The sequence below is a fragment of the Lissotriton helveticus genome, chromosome 11 (assembly GCF_964261635.1).
Source record: "Lissotriton helveticus chromosome 11, aLisHel1.1, whole genome shotgun sequence".
In the NCBI taxonomy this organism is placed as follows: Eukaryota; Metazoa; Chordata; class Amphibia; order Caudata; family Salamandridae; genus Lissotriton; species Lissotriton helveticus.
Genome location: NC_136072.1, coordinates 649,862,782 through 649,883,638, shown reverse-complemented (window position 1 = coordinate 649,883,638; position 20,857 = coordinate 649,862,782). Strand labels below are relative to the sequence as shown.

Genomic DNA, 20,857 nt, shown 5'->3' with positions numbered 1-20,857 from the left:
CATCAAGAAATCGCTATAAAAATAGCGATTTCTTAAAATTCCTTAATTGCGATTCTCTAATTGAGAATCGCAATTAAGGAATACCTCCCCATTCATTCCCATGGGCCTAGAGGCCCGTAGGAATGAATGGAAAGACATTCTTAATTTGCAATTCACCATTAGAAATTCGCAAATTAAGGATGCAATTTCAAGGGTGCAGGGGTGTTCAAAGGACACCCTGTTGCACCCCTGAAATCTGCTTAGAAGTACATTTTGCACACACACATTCCCCAAGGGCATGTGTGTGTGTAAAATGGAACTTTGAAAAATGCACTTTAGTGCATTTTACAAAGTTTTCGAAAATTACCATGAAGGTCAACTTCATGGTAATTTGTTCCCCTTATTTGCGAATTCGCTAATTTTTTAAGTTTGATGCATTGCATTTAAGGAATCTCAATTTGAGATTCCTTAAATGCAATCGCAATTTAAGAAATCGCATTTTTGTGATTTCTTAAATTGCGAAAAATGCAAAAATGCTACTGCATCCCAAAAATGGGAATTGCATTCGCAAACGGCCGAATTTTGCGATTCGCACCGTTTGCGAATGCAATTTCCTTTGATGCATGTGCCCAATAGCCCCTGATAGTTTCTGGGAGGGAACCCTATGAGCTCTCATTATAGTAAGGTACTCCAGTGCGTTCTCAAGTTTGTGCCCTCTGATCAGCATTTCCATATACAACAAGGAGTGGACTGGCCATTCAAACGTTTACTGTCCTCTGGTATCCCTGTAAAGCGCAGATTCGATCGCCTCGCATAGTTCTCCATTTTTTCAACCTTCAATTGTGAAGCCTGCAGATTTTTGTGGAGAGGCGATATCGGTATCACAGGCCACAGAATGGTTCTTAATATCTGATACTTCTTGTTCCAGTTCTTTCAATCGCTATGGGATTAGTTGCACCATACTCGCGATTTTATCTAGTCTTTGATGAACTAAAGTAAGTTCCCGGGCCTGGGAGGTTTTACTATCTCATATTTCCACTAATATAGTCTCAAAGAGCTGTTGCATTTGGTGCATTGAGGACTGGCTATCCTTCTCCCTCTTCCTGAGTTGCCCAATCGACTTCTCAACCATCTTCTGATTTTGAAAACCCATATCTTTAGCCTTGGCATCCGTCGGGAGATCCTGCGACACTTGAGTGTGTGAGGGACCCGAGTAGCCTGACACCACTAAATGAAAGGAAGGTCCAGCCAGTCATTTCCCTATTTACCACTGCCCCCTTGGACTGCCAGGCGTGATTCCGGTAAAGTCTAGTGTCAGGGAGTCCCTACATGATATTCCGCCTGGCATCTGGCCTGTAGATTGTAAATTGGAATCCTTGTGTGTTGCTTTGTGACTTTAAAAAAATAAAGGGTAGTCCTTATGGGAGTTGTCCACCACTTTTGCTTTCTTCCTCACATGAAATGCTTTTGGGCAGCCACTTGTGGGACCACTGTACTGCTTCTAGTGTCCTCAATCTCCTGCGAGTTGATAGAGGGCTTTGGATCGATCGCTGCCTGTGACTTTGAAATACTGTCTGGGACCACAGCAGTTTCTACCCAAGCACCCGCCTCAGTGGTAACGAGCTATGGAGTGGACCCTAAAAACGCCAATGCCTGGGGAGAAAGACCTGGGGCTATTTGCTCCATTGAATTATTTGCAGCCCCACTTTTCTTCTGCAAGATTTTTTCTCCCTTTGCTGCGAGGATGCGTGGTTGTGCTGCTTTCCTCTGAGCCCTCTGAGTTAGAGATGGGGGCTCGGGGCTGTGGCTCCTGCTCCTACTCCTGTTTCCCTCAAGACCATTTTCTGCATACTTCACCATCCAGACCTAGGAATGGTTTATGCATTGTTCCTCCTGTATATGGGTGAGTTGTCCTCTGGTCTTTACAGTTTTTTTTTCCTTGTGCAAACACTTCTGCCCCCTACCGCCAAGGAACTCCAAACAGAAAGGTGTTTGCCCCAGGACCCCAGCTGGACAGGACAGTGGGGCAACTTCCCCAGCCAGGGAAGACCTCCTTACCTCAGCCCGGATTCAAGGGACTCCTTTCTCTCCTCACGGTGCAACTCTCAGGGCAACTTACGGCTTTGGCTGCTTAACCTCATTGCTCCCAGCAACCAGGGAATTCAGGGACTGAAAATCCCAGTTTTTACTTTTCCTCGCAGGTCCCGGGTTCCTGCTACTACAGCCAATAGTAGTTCTGACAGCCTCACAGACTTGCGGCTCCTGGCTGGCGTTCTAACCCGGAAGCAAGCCTCTCACTGCCTATAATGTTTATGTGCCTTCTGAAGAGAGGGTTAGGAGCTTGGCATGCGCTCAGCAGCAAGGCATTAGGCTCACCCTCGCCGTCCCAATGAATGTGAACGCTAAGATTGTCAACTGTGGTTTTCAGCCAGAGGTGGACGGGCTACCATGAGGATGTTTAAGAAGATGGATGGGGTGAGAAAGTCAGACTTCTTCCACATTGAGTAATGTTTGTAAGAGATCTGAATATATTGCTGGCAACCAAATCGATAAATCACCGCTATCTGCGATTGTGTGGCAAATACTCCATTAAATGGAAACCCATTAGTAAAAGTTTGATAGAAGATCAATTTAACTAAGCCTTAGGGTTGGAAAAGGAGGGTGTTGTAGTATGAAATTCCACAGGAGACCAGGTTGTAGTTCCAAGTAGTAACTTTATTCAGGTACAAGTTACAGAAGCTTTAAATTGTAGCCAAGATGGTAAGTAGGCCTGTATGTACGCCCCACCAGGAGCAGCCTCCTAGCTGCTCAGCCTGCTGACACCAACTGACTCACATCAGGCACCCAGCATTCCATGACCTCATCAACATTCCACACATACTCAGGCTGAACAGCAAGGGGAAAGAGGGATCAAAGACAGAACTGGAAAAGTCACCATCTACAGAACGTAGTCTGTCACACAATCAAGTTTTCCAAATCAGGTATTAAAGTTGGATGGCTTACACTCAAAAACAAAGACCAGGGATTGCTAAACAATCAAGGGCTTTGAGGTCTGCAACGAAGTACAGAGGGGGGCTTGTAGGTAAAGGTAGTTATTGAAGCAAGATATTCAGGTTTCGTATGAGGGGAGCAATGATCTGCATACAGAATGGATGGTACTACCAACAGGATACCAACAGGAGTGAGGCACTAATGGAGAAGTGTCAAGGGGTAAAATGTTACCTGGGGATTAAAATTTAGGATGGGTATGTGAGTAAAGTGGGAGAAAGGGGGTGTAGGTTAGATATTTATTGTGACCTAAATGTCAAGAAATATTTCCGTATAATGTTTGATATTTTCAACCATGATGAACATTTCTAATTTGAAACATAGACACTGCACTTACCAGAACTGTATTTTTCAGTGCTTGAACAGTGGAATTAAATTGCACTGTATAATTTTGTGTTGTGATTTGCAAATGTATGTTTATATTTGCTCACCCTATGCAGACTTTGTGCTTTATAAGGACCCAATGCCCCATACATGCTTGAGGTTAAACAATTCCCCAATCCTGAATAAGCGTTTATCTGGCAGGATAGTATCAAAACTGTAGAAGCTATTTACGGTTAAATATTTTCCATAATTTCCGGTTTCACAGCAATTGGTATTCTATGGGTTCTTCAGGTGATACAAGCACGTTTAACAAAGTTTATTAGCTGTATGGGTAAGGTTACGGTGAGGCCAACTGGATGAACAGATAGGACAATAAAACACAAGGAACAGGGGGCGTGGCTTACATGGCGATGTGAGCGGACGCATCTCGTCGGAGCTCCCGCCGTTCCTAGCTATACTAAGCTATTAAAGCGGAGTCAGGGGGCTTCAAATTCCACCCCCGGAGCTGTTTGGTGGGGGCTGCTGGCATTGGCGCCGAGTCCGGTCGGGAGTGTTGGAGAGAGAGCAGAGGGCGAGAGCTTCTTCCCAGCGCCGGCCAGAGACCCGGAGGGGTGACCCGCCATCTTGGAGCCCAGGGCCGCCTCTAATATTGCCCAGGTTGTCCGGGAGGAGAGCGCGAGATTGCGAGCGCTACTGGTGCACTCCTGGAGAGCCCCGGAGGTCACGCTCTGCGGGATTGCGGCGGCCGACCCTCTTTCTGCCCCGGTGAGCAGCGGGTGAGCGGAGGTGCTGGGTCCCCGACACAGATCGGGCGAGGAGGAGCCGCCATTTTGTGGTGTCCGGCGACCTGAGGTTGTGGCCCGGGTGCTGGGCCCTGAGTGCTGTGGACATTCTTGCACTTTCAGCCTTGAGGAACGGAACGAGGGAGTCCTGCGGGTGGCTCTTCTGTGCAGGGTGAGCAGCGGTGGGGCATCGGGTGCTCCACTGGACATCGAGACCCGCCATTTTGTGCGCTGCGGGAGAGGCCTGCGTGCGCTGTGGATCTCTAAGACCCTCGGAACGCTGAGGGGCAGATTCGTGGTGCTGCCCCTGTGTACGGGGGCGGAGGTTACCGGCGGCCAGCGAGGACTGAGGCTCTGGACAGCGCCGACCACGGCTGCACGGTGTGTTGGTGCCGGCCCGGGCCCCCTCCCCCCCCTGCGCTGTGCTACCGGTTGCAGTAGAGGAGTGGAGCCCTCAGGGCAGCGAACCGGCGAGGAGAGAGGCCTGGAAGACCGCAAGTGAGCGATGCCCATCTTGATATTCTGAGGAGCGCTGGGTGTGCAGTGACACGGCGGCGGTGTGGCTGCGTGCGGAGCATCCTGACTGTGGACTGGTGCTGTTCCCCCTTGTGGCTCTCTGCCTGCATCGGCGCGGACCTAGCCTTAGCGGGAATCTCCCGACGGCGACCACGGCGAGAGTGAGGCGGCGGAGCACTGAGACCTGGTGGTGCGAGGCGTCCGTTGCTCTGTTGCTGCGAAGAGGCTGCGGTGTGAGGTGATCTTGCGGAGGTGGCCCTCGAGGTGAGCAGTATCCGCGAGAACGGGGAGGAGGGGGCGCCCTGCAACTGGACAGACCATCTCCAGGTGCCCTTGCTCAGTGGGCCCAGACTGCATATCTGAGGTGAGCTGCCTGGACTGCTTCGGAGGGGGAGGGGGGCCCACTGTTGTCCTGCTGCTGCGGGAGCCGGGTGATCTGGACTCTGGGCCCCCAGGTGGTCGGGGTGTAGGCCTGCTCCCTCTATTCCTGGCTAGTGCGCTATCCCGGTGGGCCTGCCTCCCCCCCCCCTGTTCGTGCTTTGTACTTGCCGTCTGGTGCTGTGTGAACGCAGAGGAGAGGCGGATCTTGGCCTGCAGGTGGTCCCTCCGGTCACAAGAGAAGATGACGCGCACTAACAAAGGCGCCAGGGCCGACCCGGCTGCGGCCCCTAAAGACAATACTGTAGTAGCCATGTGGGGCAAGACGGGGGCTCCAGCCGCCGGGGAGGGCCCATCAAGAGTGGCTGCAGACTCCCCGTCGGTTCCCAGGCATTTATGGCCGCCTTTATGACTGACCTTAAGGCGGAGATAGGATCCCTGAGATCTGAGGTGCACTCCTGCGTTACTGAGCTCAAGAAGGAGGTTATGGAGCTGGGGGACCGAGTTGATGGCCTGGAGAGGACCATGGACGCACGCACGGAAGACCAGGAACATCTGTGGCAGCGCCTGATAGCCCTTGAGGAACAGAACATTGAGCTCCAGATCAAGCAGGAAGATTTGGAGAACAGGGGTCGGCGCGCCGCTCGGAGAAGAAGGGAAGGACGTGATGGATTACGTGGCGCAGCTCCTCCATGAGGTCCGAGGAGATGAGGACGTATCGCCCCCCACTCTTGATCGGGCGCATCGGGGAGATCGGGCCTTTTACCGGACATCCTCACCAGGGTGCACTTTTTTGTGGAAAAGGAGGAGATTTGGAAACGTGCGCGGGACAAGCCTGACCTCCAATATCAGGGTCACAAAATTCAAATTTTCCAGGATTTGGCGCCTAATACGTTGAAGCGCAGGCGCGCATTCCGCCCGGTGACGGAAAAGCTGTGGAGCATGAACATTCCCTACCAGTGGGGTCACCCCTTCGCGCTTATCTTCCAGTGGGAGGGTAAGCGTAGAGCTTTGAGATCTTACAATGAGGCGGCGCGGCTGCTCCGCATTTCGACTTCTCCCCCGGAGAGCCCTTCCCGACCTTCGACCCATAAGAGGATGCCGACTGGACCTGATTGGATCACGATACCGAGAAGACGGCACACTCTTCCTGCTGCGGAGCCCAGTCACAGTCAGGCTAAACAGGACGTTATCGCCCACATTCGAGCTCTTGAAGAGACCACGACTGAATTTGGAGGAAACTCTCCCACGGCGAGCCTCCCTGCGTCATGACGATGGATCTAATCGTGCTGCATTCCTCCTGATGTACTGTTCCCATGTCTCCCTTTGCGGACCTGAGGTCTGGTGGCGGGGAGGGGGGACTACCGTGCCCCTGGATCCTGCACACTGGGCCTGGGGCGGTGGGAGCTCCGTACTACCTGGTGCGTTCTGTTAACCATGTCCCCCCTGAACTGCCCCTTGGGGAGTGACATCCCATAGAGCGTTCGAACCTGCGGGTGTAGGATGCTCTATACTGGGGACAGAGAACTCTGGCCCTGTTGGCCGTGTTTATCTGGTTCGTACATCCACCCTGTCCGGCTGTCTGGTTTTTGTTTTCTGTTCCTCGCTCCTTTTCTCTTCCTTTCTTTCTTCCTTCTTGTTTCTCTTTTCTTCTATGCGGGACCTAGGAGGGTGCGGAGGGTGGCGGGTGGGGAGAGGAGAGGGAGGATCCTTGTCTGGGGCGTGTGGATGGTGTGTAGATTGGTGTGGATGGTTTTGATAGCGACTTCTGATGGTCCCTGCCATGGCTAGTAGTGTGAATGGCCCCCTAAAGATCCTGTCCCTTAATGTTAAGGGCCTTAATTCGCCCAACAAGCGCAGGCAGATCTGGCACTACCTTCTACGGCATAACCCAGACATCGTTTTCATGCAGGAGACCCACCTTCTACAGGCTGACGCTGGGCGCATGGCCCATCCTAGGTACCCTCTCCAGTACTGGGCAGCGGCGGATACGAAAACTGCAGGGGTGGCGGTTTTGTGCAAGGCTGGCATCAGGCGGGGGGAGGGCAGGCCCTTCCGAAGTGGTGATGGCCGTTTTCTCAAGGTGACTGTTGAGGTGGGACTTCGCCGTCTGACATTGTGTAATGTGTATGCCCCCAATCAGGCGCAGGATCGTTTCCTCCGGGACCTCTTGCGAGATCAGATACCTCAGGGTAGCCCCTCGCTAATTCTTGGGGGCGATTTTAATATGGTATGGTGTCCAAAGATCGACCGAAGCAAGGGCTCCTTTAATGGGGCTGGGGTGATGTCCCTGGCGCTTCGCAAACAGATAGGCGACCTAGGATTGTTCGACGCGTGGCGGTATTTTTCCCTGGACAAATGAGAGTACTCCTTTTATTCGAGCGCCCACCGCTCTTATTCTCGCATCGATTGTATGTTCCTATCCCATGACCTTCTCAGGGATGTAGTGGAAGTGGAGATGTCTGATATATCAATCTCGGACCATGCACATGTGGAACTGATCATTCGGGATCCACGGGACTGCCCCCCTTGAGAGCGGAAATGGTATCTACCGCCACACATCCTTCGAGATGCGGCGAATGTTGAAGACATTCGTACCGCCATTACCTCCTACTTTGAGACCAACGACCTGCCCGAGACGCCTTTTCCGGTGGTCTGGGATGCCTTTAATGCCACAATACGGGGTCATATTACATCCCTTATGATCGCGAGGGCACGAGAAGGGAGGGCTGTGGAGGACGGCTTGGTGAGGGACCTGAAGGTGGCGGAGGCACAAGATCAGGATGGCTCTACCTTAAAGACGAGACGCCACCTGGTGAATCTTCGGGGCCAATTACGACTGCTGCGTACGAATAGGGCTGAAGGCTCCCTTTTGGCTTTGAAACAATTACATTTTGATGGAGGGGATAAGGTTGGGAAGCTCTTAGCAAGGAGACTGAGGGTCAAAGCAGCCAAGTCCCATATAGCGAATGTGGTGCTTCCTAATGGGTCTAAGGCGACGGCGGCTAGGGATAAACTGCAGGCGTTCCGGGATTATTATGCTTCGCTTTACACTGCGGACCCGGCCGACTCCTGCCTTGGTGGAAGAGGTCCTGGAGCAGTACAGTGGGACAACGTTGAACCCCCACACGGCTGGGCTCCTGGAGGAGTCGATAACGCAAGAAGAGATAGCCTCGGCTCTTAGCGAGCTCAGTCTGGGGAAGACGCCGGGTCCCGATGGACTGCCGCTATCCTTCTATCGCCTGTTCCAGACTCAGCTGGGTCCCTACCTTCTTCGGCTCTTCAATTCTTTCGCTGATGGACAGGGCCCCTCTCCCGATATGGGAATGGCGGAAATAGCCTTAATTCCGAAGCTGGGGAAAGACCCCACACTTTGCTCGTCGTACCGCCCGATAGCGCTACTGAATACCGACTTTAAAATTTACACCAAGGTGCTGGCTAAGCGGCTGGACCCCCATATGCCTGACCTGGTCGACCCGGACCAGGTGGGCTTTATCTGTGGCTGCCAAGGGGCTGATAACGTGCGAAAGATTGCACATTTGGTGGGGAAGGTACACCACTGGCGGATCCCGGCCTGCCTCCTATCGTTAGACGCTGAGAAAGCGGTTGACCGGGTTGACTGGTCATTCCTCCGGGCGGTCCTTTGCAAAATGGGACTTGGTCCGAAGATGGTCGCCAGGATCATGGCGCCTTACGCTACGCCAAGGGCTAGGATCCGTGTGAATGGACAGTTAACGGACCCGATCAGCATCGGGAGAGGGACTAGGCAGGGCTGCCCTCTCTCGCCCTTACTGTTTGCCCTAGCGATAGAGCCTCTGGCAGATATGATTCGTCGAGATCCGGCTATCCACGGCATCCCGATGGGTGGGAAAGACCATAAAGTGGCGCTCTACACAGACGATCTCATCCTCACTCTCACGGAGCGTCGACAGTCTTTGCCAGCGCTCCACGCAGCGCTCTGCACCTTTGAAAGCGCCTCTGGTTTGAAAATCAACCACAGTAAGTCCTGGGTACTTAACCTTACCATCCCTCCATCTGATGTTCCCCCACTAGAGCAGTTATGTCCATACCAGTGGACCGATCGCCATATTCGGTACCTTGGCCTACACCTGACCCCCTCACTAGATGACTGGTCGTCCCTTAATTGGAAAGATTGTCGCAGATCGGTACTTGACGACCTGCGGAGATGGAAGTCACTTATCCCTTCATGGTTGGGAAGACTCAACGCAATCAAAATGTCTATTCTGCTCAAACTCCTTTACCTGTTTCAGTGTCTTCCTACGCCTATCCCCTTACAAAATATTCAAGCCTTGCAAAAGACTGCACCAACTTCATATGGGGGGGTAAGAGGACCCGCTTTTCACAAGCACTCCTTATGGCTCCGAGAGATCGTGGAGGGCTGGCGTGCCCTAATTTGGTGGATTATTATTGGGCTGCACACTTGCGATTTGTGGTTGAGTGGGGCACCAGAGAGAGTGAAAAAGGGTGGCTCCACATGGACAGAGCTGTAACCGGTCGCACCGTCTGGGACCTAGCGTGGACTCATAAAGCAGGGCGGTCTCCAAGCGCATATCTGGCGGTGCCCACAAAGACAGTATTGGAAATATGGGACAGAATAGCAGTTCGTAGAGGTCTCACGTCTTTCCCCTCCCGCATACCCCTATTGAGGGCAATCCGTGGTTTCCACCGGCTTATCGTACTAGAGCCTTTCATAGATGGCCACAGGGTGACTGCAGGGTCCTTACGGATCTCTTCGATGGGGGCACCTTTAAATCTTTTGCCCACTGTAGGGAGGAATTTCGGCTTCCGCCTGAGGCTGAGCTGCAATATCTCCAACTACGCCACTGGGCCTTGACGGACGCGGTATACCCTGGGGCTACTCGAGACTTTACTCCGTTCGAGCACCTGGCCCATTCTTGCGCCGACACGAAGGGCTTGATCTCCAAGATCTACCAGATGCTGCAACACCCTCAGACACCACCTTCGCAGACATATCAGCCACGATGGCATGCGATGCTGGGGGCCGATATCGCACCGACGCAGTGGCTTCGTTTATGGAGGGATATCCCTAAAGTGTATCGCAGCATACCGCAACAAGAAAACGCGTATAAAGTAATGACGCAGTGGTATTACACGCCTCAGCGCTTACATAAAATGTTTCCATCCTCCTCTCCCAGTTGCTGGAGGTGCCAACATGTGCCTGGGGATTTCCTACACATTTGGTGGACCTGCCCCTCGATCGCTACCTTCTGGAAAGAGGTCTTGAGCCACATAAAAGGGGTCCTGGGGTTTCCTTTGCCTGATGCCGCTAGTACATTGTTGCTGGGAATCAAACCTGCGAATCTGCTCGCTCTGACCCGAAGTGATTGGACTATGTCGTTACAAATGCTGGGTGCTGCCAGACAACTTATTGCCCTGTACTGGAAAAAGACCGAGGCGCCCCCTATCGCTGCATGGTTTGGGAGACTCTGGCATGTCATCACTATGGAGTTGCTCTCCACGAGACTGCAGTCTCGCAATACACGCTTTAAGGAGGTGTGGCAGCCCTTGGTGACCTATCTGTGCAAGACCGAGCATGCGAGAAACATGCCTCCTAGGTTGAGGGCTCTGCATTTAGTAGATGATGCTGTGCTCCCGTTTACTCCGCGCAGACTCATGGTGTGATGGCTCTGAAGCCCGCGATGTGCCTAGTGACGTTTATCCCTACTGTTGCTCCTCTCTGGGTCCGGCCTCTCCCCCTTTCCCGACTCTCTCTTCTCTGACCTTTTCTCTACCCTCTCTTTCCGCTATCCTTGTTGTTCTGTTGCCTCCCTCTACGCTCCTGGTTGTAAGTTGGACCGCTATGGTCCGGTAGTTTTATTGGTTCTGACCTCTGGTGTGCGCCCGGCCCTAAGGGCCCGGTACCATGCGCGGTGATCGTTAGGCATGGTGACAGCTATCGCTATTCTTTGACGCGGCCGGCCCGATTGGGTTGTAGGCAGGACGCTGTGTATAAGATTGATGAGACCACAGGCCATGCAGGCACAGTATGTTATTGCTTTTTTTCCTGACGCGGCCGGCCCCTTGGGGGTTGTAGGCTTATCTCTGTGTACATGTCACCTTTTCTTTATGCGTACTCCCTCTTGGGGGGTGAAATAAAAACAGACGTTGAATTAAAAAACACAAGGAACACCGAAAAACCTACTAGTTATGTTTTCACATATTTCGAGGTTTGCATCTAAATTGTACGAAAACTGGACCCAGAATGGTCTATCATATCCCGGGAGAATCATTAAGATAACAGGAATATAGGTTTGTGTGCTAAAAAACAAACATTATTCCACTTTACTGAATTTGAATCTACATTGCCCCATGTCCTACATGCACTCTGTTCCCCATCACCCTATTCACCCTCGGATTACTACCCTGAGTTCACCAAAAACGCAGTGTGCTGGAACTGCATGTTTCAAGGAGATTTAGAATCCAATTTAAATTGGATGCATTCTTACACGTTTACGAATTGCAGCAATAGAATTTATTGGTTCTAGGCAGCTCCCACAATCTCATAAAAACACAACAAACTGGTTATCACTTTAATCTTTAACAGAGGGATGTTCAAACTTATTGGAACATTAACCTCTTCGACGCTCATGACGAGCCCAGCTCGTCATGGAGTTTCCATTGACTTCAATGGAAATTACATTCAAAGCCATAAAACACCTTAGCATCCAAGTGGTTAACAGATTCATGTATCCCGTAATGATTTGAAGCCCCTCGTGTGCTGCAGCAGTGTGGAACAATCCAGTAAAACTTGAATTGAAAGAAAAAGAGGAAGAAAACACTGGTTTGCTCCTCATCACTCGCCCTCTCATACCCTCCTCAGAACTTGTCAGTTGGCCTCCAGTGAGAGGGGTGGAAGTGTGAGGCGCATTGCCCAGGAGTTTGCTTCCAGCAGCTTGCAGGGGTGTAGGGGATGGGAAGCTTGTGATATGCCGAGGAGAGTGGGTCTGTTTGAGGGGTGTATCAGGTTACTCAGGAGCTGAATGTAAGCATCAGGGGATGCAGCGGGACGGGACAGAAGGGCTGGGATTCATTAGCCTTCAAAAAGAAACACTGAGGCTCCGATTTAAGATGCATTTTAACAGACAGCTTGCAAACAAAACAACCTATTTGCGGCAGTCAAGATGAAACAACAGTTGTGGCACAGGAACTGGAAGGAAAAATCCTCTTGCTTTGAAGTCAGGGATAAGACAACAAAGTACAGCCTTGTTTACAGAAAATCTTGTAGCTAGTCAAAAACAGCTGCTGTTTCAGATGTAAAAAAAAAGAACCCCTGAGCCAGTAACTAAGCTGGAACAAGTGGAAGCCTACCACAAGAAATGGGAGCCTGCTCCATGGGAGGGAACTAGCAACGAAAAAGAAGGGACAAATAGGAACAATAACCACTTAGAAGCAAGGGTTTTTAAAGGACACTGACAAATTAAAGCAGGGGGTGGGTTGTAAGCCCACCACGCAGAATACAGAATGTCTCAAAGAGACAGCAAAAGCATTGTCTAGGCTCGACCTAATAATATTGAGCTATGTGGAATTTGCCCCCCTCTCACAGGTCTTCCCAGGCAATTGAGCACTAAATTGGTAGACTTTGCCCCCTTGTTCACATGGATGTTCCCAGGCAGTAGAGTATGCGGTTGATAGATAGACTTTGCAACGAATCCCCCACCCCTGTTCACTTAAGCACTCCCACTTAGTGTTGATCTCTGACTGCTGTTCCCTATACTAGCCTATGCAGAATGTTGCCTATTTCCTGGCAAAATACATTTGTAAATCCTAGGCCACACCCTTACAACACATTATCTAATGGGATTTGTGCCCCCCCCTTCTAGTATTCCGTTCCTGACAAAACGTGACTGTTTGGTAAGTCATGATAAAAAAGTATAGGAATCTGAGGAGCCTGCTTTTTTCTCAAGACAGCAGTTCTGCAGGCATTTTGAGAAGGAGTAGCACGCTCTGGGGCATATTCTCAAGGACTTATCACCAAGTTATCGGCACTTTAGCACAGCAAAAATGGCGAAAGAATTATCGCCCCATTCTCAAGCTGGTGCAAACTGACGATATTAGCAGTTTTCCAGCGATAGCTTTTGCAAAAAACATCGCCACGGATGAGAGCGACAATTAACGCTAATGATATGCAGAGTAGGCATTCCCATGCAAAAACACATGAAAACACCACTTCGCGATATTCTCAACGATCAGCAAGATCTGCAATGTGATCCAAAAAATGTGATAAGGAGCATTAGCACCAGGGCTTTAACACCTGCCTTTTACTTGTGTAAAGTAGGACGACGACCTGCAGTATGAAAGGGAGCCCAGCCCAGAGCCCCATCAGAAGACCAATACATGTCATAGAGACACTGATCATGCAGCTTGGAGACCAAAGAGGTCCAGAACACCCACCGCCACCACCCCCATGCCCCCTGGACCATACCCCCCGGACTACCACCGAGGCAGCACAGAACAGGACAGCGGACGTTCCTAACACGCACCAGCCTCAGAGACTCAATGCCAGAGGAAGTCAGTGCCCACTACAGGCACAAAAGGACAACCATCCTCCGCATCCCGACCCTCATTGCCCACAGTCTGACAGTACCAACACAGTGGACAACCAACATCCCTCCACAGACAAAGCTGCTGGCTGTGCTGCACCTGTTGGCCCCTAGTACCTCCCAACCAACACCTGCCTGAGTCGGAGGAGTCTCACAGCCAGCACTATCAAACTTCCTCACACATGTCTTGGAGGCATGTCCACAATAGCAACGGCAGGCCCCTTTATCCGCACCACATGACAGTGCCAATTTGTAGTGTTGCTACACAACCAACCCCAATGCCAGCCGTTGTCAGACGCCTCTAAGATTGTAGTAACTGAAATTGGGGTGCGCACGGTCATGAGTCCAGTAGTCAACAGTAGTGCAAAAACAGTCCTTTATTACAAATACACAAATAAACAATACGAAAAGCACAGCCAACGCCCAACGGGGAACTTCATCAGGGCAACGTGTGGATTCAAGTAACTGCATATGCTGCGGGAACTCCCCAATGCAATTCCATACTCTGGAAGTTGGTATTTAGAAACCTGTTGGACAAATGGTGACAATGGTCAAGCGTCCGTATAGTCACAAAACCAATCTGGTACAGTGTATAGCACTTGTACAAACTGGAATGCTTACAGGAAAGACAAATCCTGCTCAAAAACACCGTAACAGAAGTACCTGTGGTTATAACCTTCGTAGAAAAGAAAAGGAAGGTTACGGTCACACGAACTTCTGTTACGGTATCATGATGCAGGATTTCTCATTACCTGTAAGCATCACGGTTTGTATCAGCTTGATACCCATGCACCTTCACTCCCCCACCCAGCCACGGCGGCGCTGCTGTGACCTTCGCCCTAAGTTGGCAGGGTATTACCAGACGTGGGTCCCTTGCTCACTTTGCCACTGGATACAAGCTAGCCTGGCTGATGACGGCTGATTAGCCAGAAACCGGTCCCAGGATGCTTGTTTCCGGTCCAGGGAAGGCATGGCTTGGCAGTTCGGGCTGGACTGTTCCCATGAGGCACAGGGTCAGACTGATTTGCATATAGCCATGTCTGAACTGGGGTGGCAGAGTGGGCTAAAGAACGGTGATGGATCAAACCCAGATCTTTTGACTGGGTGTGAGTGTTTGATTGGTTCAGATGCTCCGTCCATCACCACCCCCTTTTGTACCGCTTTTGGCCGCCATAAGTGTGGCAGGGTATGCTCAGACGTGAGTCCCTTGCTCACTTTGCCACTTGATTGAAGCAAGCCGGGCTGAAGACAGCTGGAATGCCAGAAACCGGCCAGGGAAGGCATGCCTTGGCAGTTCGGGCTGGACTGTTCCCATGAGGCACAGGTTCAGACTGATTTGCATATGGCCATGTCTGAACTGGGGTGGCGGAGTGAGCTAAAGAATGATGATGACTTAAACCCAGATCAGTTGACTGGGAGTGAGTGCTTGCAATGTTCAACACTCCGTCCATCATCCACTTTGGTTTTGGGTTGTTATTCCATAGCAAAAGATTGAAATGTAAATGTGTGAAGTTACACTTTTTGGATAAATCTCACCCAAAGTGGCTTATCTCTTAAGTACATACTGTTGTATTAGGACAATAATCAAAACTGTATACATATAAGAGCAAAAGTCCTATCAGTTCCGATGGTAAACTTGGTCTCTTATTGTTGCTGAGCATTTATGTGTCACCTGTTTGTCCCTCAATTAATTCTGTACATAAGCTGGTCAAAGGTTAGTGCCTCAACAACACTGAAAATGAAACAGGAACGTGAAAACTGTTCTTTAAAGAAAACAATTGAAATCACAGCGTTCATTTAACCCCTTGGGGCTGACAGAGTCCATGAATTTAATCCAAAATATTTCCCTTTGTAATAAGAATTGTGTGTTGTTACGTCCCTGTACAATTGGAACCTGCTTGAGAACCAGGAACCGTAGTTGGCTAATGTTGTGCTACGCAGTGTTAAAATGACTTGGATTATTGATTCCTTGTTCGAATGTTGCTTTTGTGTTCATTGAGTTGGATGCAGATTTTTCGCTCTGTTTTCCCAACGTAGACTAGGCCACATGGGCATTTAAGCATGTAGATGAGGTTTTGGCTATTACAAGTGGCTGTGTGTCTCTGTTGTAGTGTCGGCGCCACCGGGACCGCAATCGGTAATGTTGCACCCTGTGACTCAAGTCCCACAACATAAGCAACATGGACATAAGGGGGAATCAGTGACCCTACATTCATCCATACTTTCACACTTGAATGATCATAGACATGACACATCTGTGTGAATTTGAATGTTTAATGCACATTCAGTGGAGTTTTGTAGCTGGAGCAGTACAGGCCCACTTTACATTGTTGGCCCGTGGAGGGTTAGCCAGAGTTCTTCAGGGAATGACAAGTAAATCGGAAGAGGAAGAGTTCAGTCCGCAGTCTGATAGCTGTGCCATTGGTGACCAAACAGAATGTGGCAGCCCATGTCGAGGTCCAAGGTGAGTGTTGCAGAGTGCATCGGAGGACAGTGGAAGGTGATGATGCAGAGGGCAGAACCAAGCAAAAACAGGCCATATGGTGGAGGTGAATGCTACTGCTTCCTTCTTACCAGTAAGGCAGAATCATCCGCATCTTCGTCCACTGATGTTTCATGTGCCTCACATGTGGGTGGTGGTGTTCTGTCTCCAGCACTCTGTGGCACTGACACATCAAGGGGCGGAGATGTGGATGTCAAAGCAGCAGCAGCATTCATCTGCGCCTTGCCTTGTGGCAGCAATGCCATGATGAGGATCTGCAGGGCATGGTAGATCCCAGCTACATCACGCTGGTGTACAGCTGTGGCAGCCATTCTTTCCACCTGCACCAGCTTAATGTTCTCCATGGTCCTCTGCATGTGTCCCAACTCCCAGGTAACACCGCTGGAGCCACTCTGACTAGACAGTTGTCCTTGTCTCAGAGTCAGGACTCCAGCGATGACATCCATGGATCATTGGAGAGCATGGAACAGACTGTGGGTGTCCATTAGGGACTGTAAGTAGTTGATGCTGGGAATAAGACACCCACGTATAGCATCTAGTTTGGCTGCCATGAGGTCAAACCCCACCCGCACCTGATCAGCCATCTTCTCCTGGCACCCTAACACACGTCGTTGGAAGGCCATGTGTTGTTCGTGTGGGTCATGGGAGACAGCAGTGGTGGTTGGTGCTTCCTGCTGTGTGGTCTGTGCAGGGGGTGAGGTCTCCTGGATGCAGCTGTCCATGAGCTCTTGGAGGGCGTCAGTGTCATAGGCAGCGAGGTCCTCTTCATCATCAGTGAAGATTTGTTGGGCCTGCTTTGCAGGAGGTGTTGATTCTCCCTCTGCAATGTGAAAGGGAGATGTAGTTTAACATTGTGTTAACATATATGTTGACACATTGTACAAGTTTACATACAGTCTGCATGACAATGTACATTGTGACTGTTTAGGAGGAGCTGCCTATTTGATGCGGGACAGTGGACATTTTGACAACATCATGGATGTGTGTTTGTACTTGTACATCATCATCTCACATTTACCTGCAATGCCAAATGTGATTGGCCAGTTTCTACACACAAGCAGCAGCAGTTGTGTCCTCTGTTCTGTTGTGAACGTGTTGCAGTTTGTACCAACTTGTTGTCAATGTTGATGTGCTCTGCTTCTTATGTGTGTGTGCTGCATTGTGGGAGAGTCGCCCCTGCAGCTCTGATTTTCTGGCTTTTATCCATTTCAGACGGTGTGCCTTTCAATTCTGTGCTTATATAGTGTTGTGATGTTGCAGACTTGGGTAAATCGGGCTCTTGGTGGGAGTTGGGACTCTTGGGCATGGTTTGTCCGCAGATGTCTTGTTGATGTCAGGGGTTGTTTGGGCACGTGCATGTGTCAGAGTGTGACCTGCTCCTATACAGATGTGGTCCACACTCAGCCACCTCAGTGTTGTGGCATGCACCATGTCATGATAATTGGACTGCAGCCATGCTAATCATCATGCAGTGTCACTTGCATTTTCAGTGTGGGTCACGGACCCGCAGCTTTGCTGGGTTCAGCACATGTGCATGGGTTTGTTGTGAGATTAGTGATGTGTGGGGAGGGCCCCAACTGGGCACATAGTAGATGAGGGCCAACTTGCAGTTTCTAGGTGTGCTGCAGTGTGCCAAGGGGATCAGGGACATGCTCCGGAGTCATTGTGGGTGTGCACTGTGCTGTGCTTAATTGTGCATGTGTGCCATTGAGCCCATCTCTCCCCATCCCCCCAGTCCCTGGTCGTTACTCACCCTCTTGCTGTTGTGTTGGCTCCTATTGAGCAGTGTCTGGTCCCCCAACTCACCTTGGCCACGATGGACTGCCATATTCCATTTTTTGTCCTGCGGACTGAACCTCGTCTTCCTCTTCTTCTTGTCCTTGCCCATCCCTGACCCTGAGGCCCAGGCCTGGTCCTCCGGGGGGCTTGTGCAGTTTTGGTCATCCTCTGTTCCTGCTCCTTCTACCTCCATTGTGCTTTGCAGTTGTTTTGTTTTTGTTTGTGTGTTTTCGGCTTTTATAGTGACAGCCTGAAGTGTGTGAATTGCAGGCCTGGCACAGCTTATCGCTGATTTTGTCATTGCGGTTGGGCCACTTTTTTGCGTTCAGGTTTTGATTTTTATCGCCCTCCTGGTAATGTTTTTGCGGACATTTGATGCGTTATCGGGACACTATTGCATGTTACCGCCGTGTTGAGAATTGTGACGTGACATAGAGTTATTCTCCCGCGATATGTGAAATTGCGTTAACCTATTTTGGCAATGATTATCACGCGTTCTTGAGAATTTACCCATCTAAGTATTCATTTTGTCAGAGTTTCTTGATAAATAGGAAATGCACAGGTGAGTGCCATGACGGTGTCACATGATTAAATGCCACATTTTGGGGAGTAATATGCACATGATCCTACTGGTACCTTTAGCTGGGAGTGCTAACATGTCAAAAAGGAAGATTTCACTTAGCAACAGGAATGGCACGGCATACTGAAAGATACTGAGTGATTGGCAGGTAAATAGATAGGCATGCCTTAAATGTGTGTTGGCCACAATGTTTCGAGAGGGTGAATTAACCCATAAGTCCCAGAGTGTATGGAAACATGTAAGCTGAGTCTAAGAGCTGGAAAGTTGAGCGCAAAGCCCACACTAAGTCACATCAGTCACCATATAGGGCCACCATCCTGTGAGTGGCTCTAGGAATTGCTCCACCCACCATGTCTAGCACGGGTGCTAGCCCATGACCAGTGGTCTGCTCATCACCTTTTGGCTATAGATTCTTGCTAGGAGTCTTCACAATCTAATCATGCTTTAGGATTACATGGGAGAGTCATACCTTTGTTTTGCACAAATAGACCCTGTACAACAAACCCATTAAAATGCCTCCCATTACTCTTAGACCCCTGATGTGTTTTAGTTTAGGGAGGCAACAGGGGGTGAATGAGATCCTGATATAACCCTTGTAAATGTGCGGAAGCCACTACTTTGTGGGTAGATTTGATTCTCTGAAGTGAGTTTGTAACATGGCCTCAAACATGGTGTAAAATGTACCATGCAACAAATGCGCTTGGCACATCAGATCTTTCTCTGTGTGCTTATTCAGTTGTGTATGGTTTTAAAGAGATCCTCACATTGAACACTCGGCACCGCACACACCTATGCCTAATCAACCTATTGCTTCTGCGACCATTGACAGCGGGCAAGGATCCACACTCTACATATATATCATGTATATATTTATATCTATTCACTAAAAAACAAATGGTTAAGGTGAGGTTGTAGTTAGGTGCAAATGTCAATTAAAACATAACAGTTTAAAATTAAAAACACCGAAATTCACCAGGTATAGTTTACTGACCTAACTAGAACTTGTGCCCCCACCATGCCCAATGTTTTCGTCAATAGTGTAATTTCAGATGTTATCAGTATTGTCCTTAATGATGTCATTGACCATGTTATAAGTGATGCAATTTGTGAGGTCTTAAGCAGAGCATATTGTGGAGCAAGAGTACTGCTAATAGGGGCATTACAAGACAAACTATATATGATATTAAAAAAATATTTTTGTGCATAGAAATAATCATCTCTTTTTCATTTGCAGTTTCTCGTTTACGCCTGCTATTTTGCAATTATTGCAGGGATTTTCCTACTAAGGAGCACATATATAATTATAACAACTTTGTGTAAAAGGAAAAAGCAACAGCTAACAGATGATCCACCACAAAACACTAAGAACAAAGAACCTGTGGAGCCAGGTGAAACTCATATAGGCACAAAACTGTAGCTGTGTACAATAGTGCCACACAACATGCCCTCTCATTGCTCACTGCAATGCTACAATCAGAAGTCAGACTGATCATTAACTCAAGAAATGTTTATCACGTCACCCACAGACTCAAAGAGCTCCATTTCTATTTTATGAATGCAAGGATCAAATGTAAATTGTGTTGGCTTAAATCTACTATTATTCAACACAAACATCATCCTCGCTCCTCCATGCTGCTCTCCAACTCTGGTGGACTTACAAGACTCGGACGCCAGCCCTCACTTCCACTGCAGTCCGAAAGATTCAGAACATCACTTTCCTAAAGGCAATCCTTCACCTGTGCCACTGCTATGGCTACATGAAACTCTTCACCTCTCAGCATCGGAACTGAATCCACCATTTTTGCTTTCAGAAAAGACATAAAAAGTCACCTCCTTCCTCTCTTCCTGTATTATTTCCCCCACCAGAACCCCATTCTTGTTTCATTCAGTGGCTCCTGATGTTGCTGTCTCATTCTTAACATTGTATATCTTTTTCAGTTCCTTACAGTTGTATCTGTTGTAGCATGTGCCTTTGTAACTTTGTAATTCCTGATTTACATGTACAACTTTTAAACTCTGCAGAGATCTTCCTGCTCTCCACTTTTTTACGGGAGAATTATACGCCGCATTTGCAAGACAACTTGCAGAGGGCCAGTGGCTCTGCTTCAGGCCGTGAATCAAATGCTGGATAGGCATGAATGGAAGAGGATACCAACTTTATCCACCAATGCCACCTCGAGGGCCAGCAATTCTACTACAGTTTCACCCCCACCATCCACCTCTTCCCCTTTTCAGGTTTCACAGGAGGTGTCCCTTGTGAAGTCACAGAGCAGATCAGCACGTGCAGCCATCTCACCAGAGCTCTCTGATATAACTATTTGGAGAAAAATGTCTTACACCTTGATATCAAAGGTTTATGGTATAAATACTTCTCTACAGTCCTCTG

The 20,857-nt window shown here is 49.4% G+C and overlaps 1 protein-coding gene across 1 annotated transcript in view; it reads left to right on the top strand.

Moving 5' to 3' along the window:
- The window catches only part of LOC144791733 (thiamine transporter 2-like), a 577,930-nt gene extending 557,429 nt beyond the window's left edge, over nucleotides 1-20,501 (top strand). The window contains exon 6 of the mRNA XM_078666500.1: nucleotides 19,706-20,501. Within this exon, the coding sequence (XP_078522626.1) occupies nucleotides 19,706-19,888 (183 nt within the window). The 3' untranslated portion in view covers nucleotides 19,889-20,501. The remainder of the gene's footprint in view (nucleotides 1-19,705) is intronic.
- The last annotated feature ends 356 nt before the right edge of the window (nucleotides 20,502-20,857 follow it).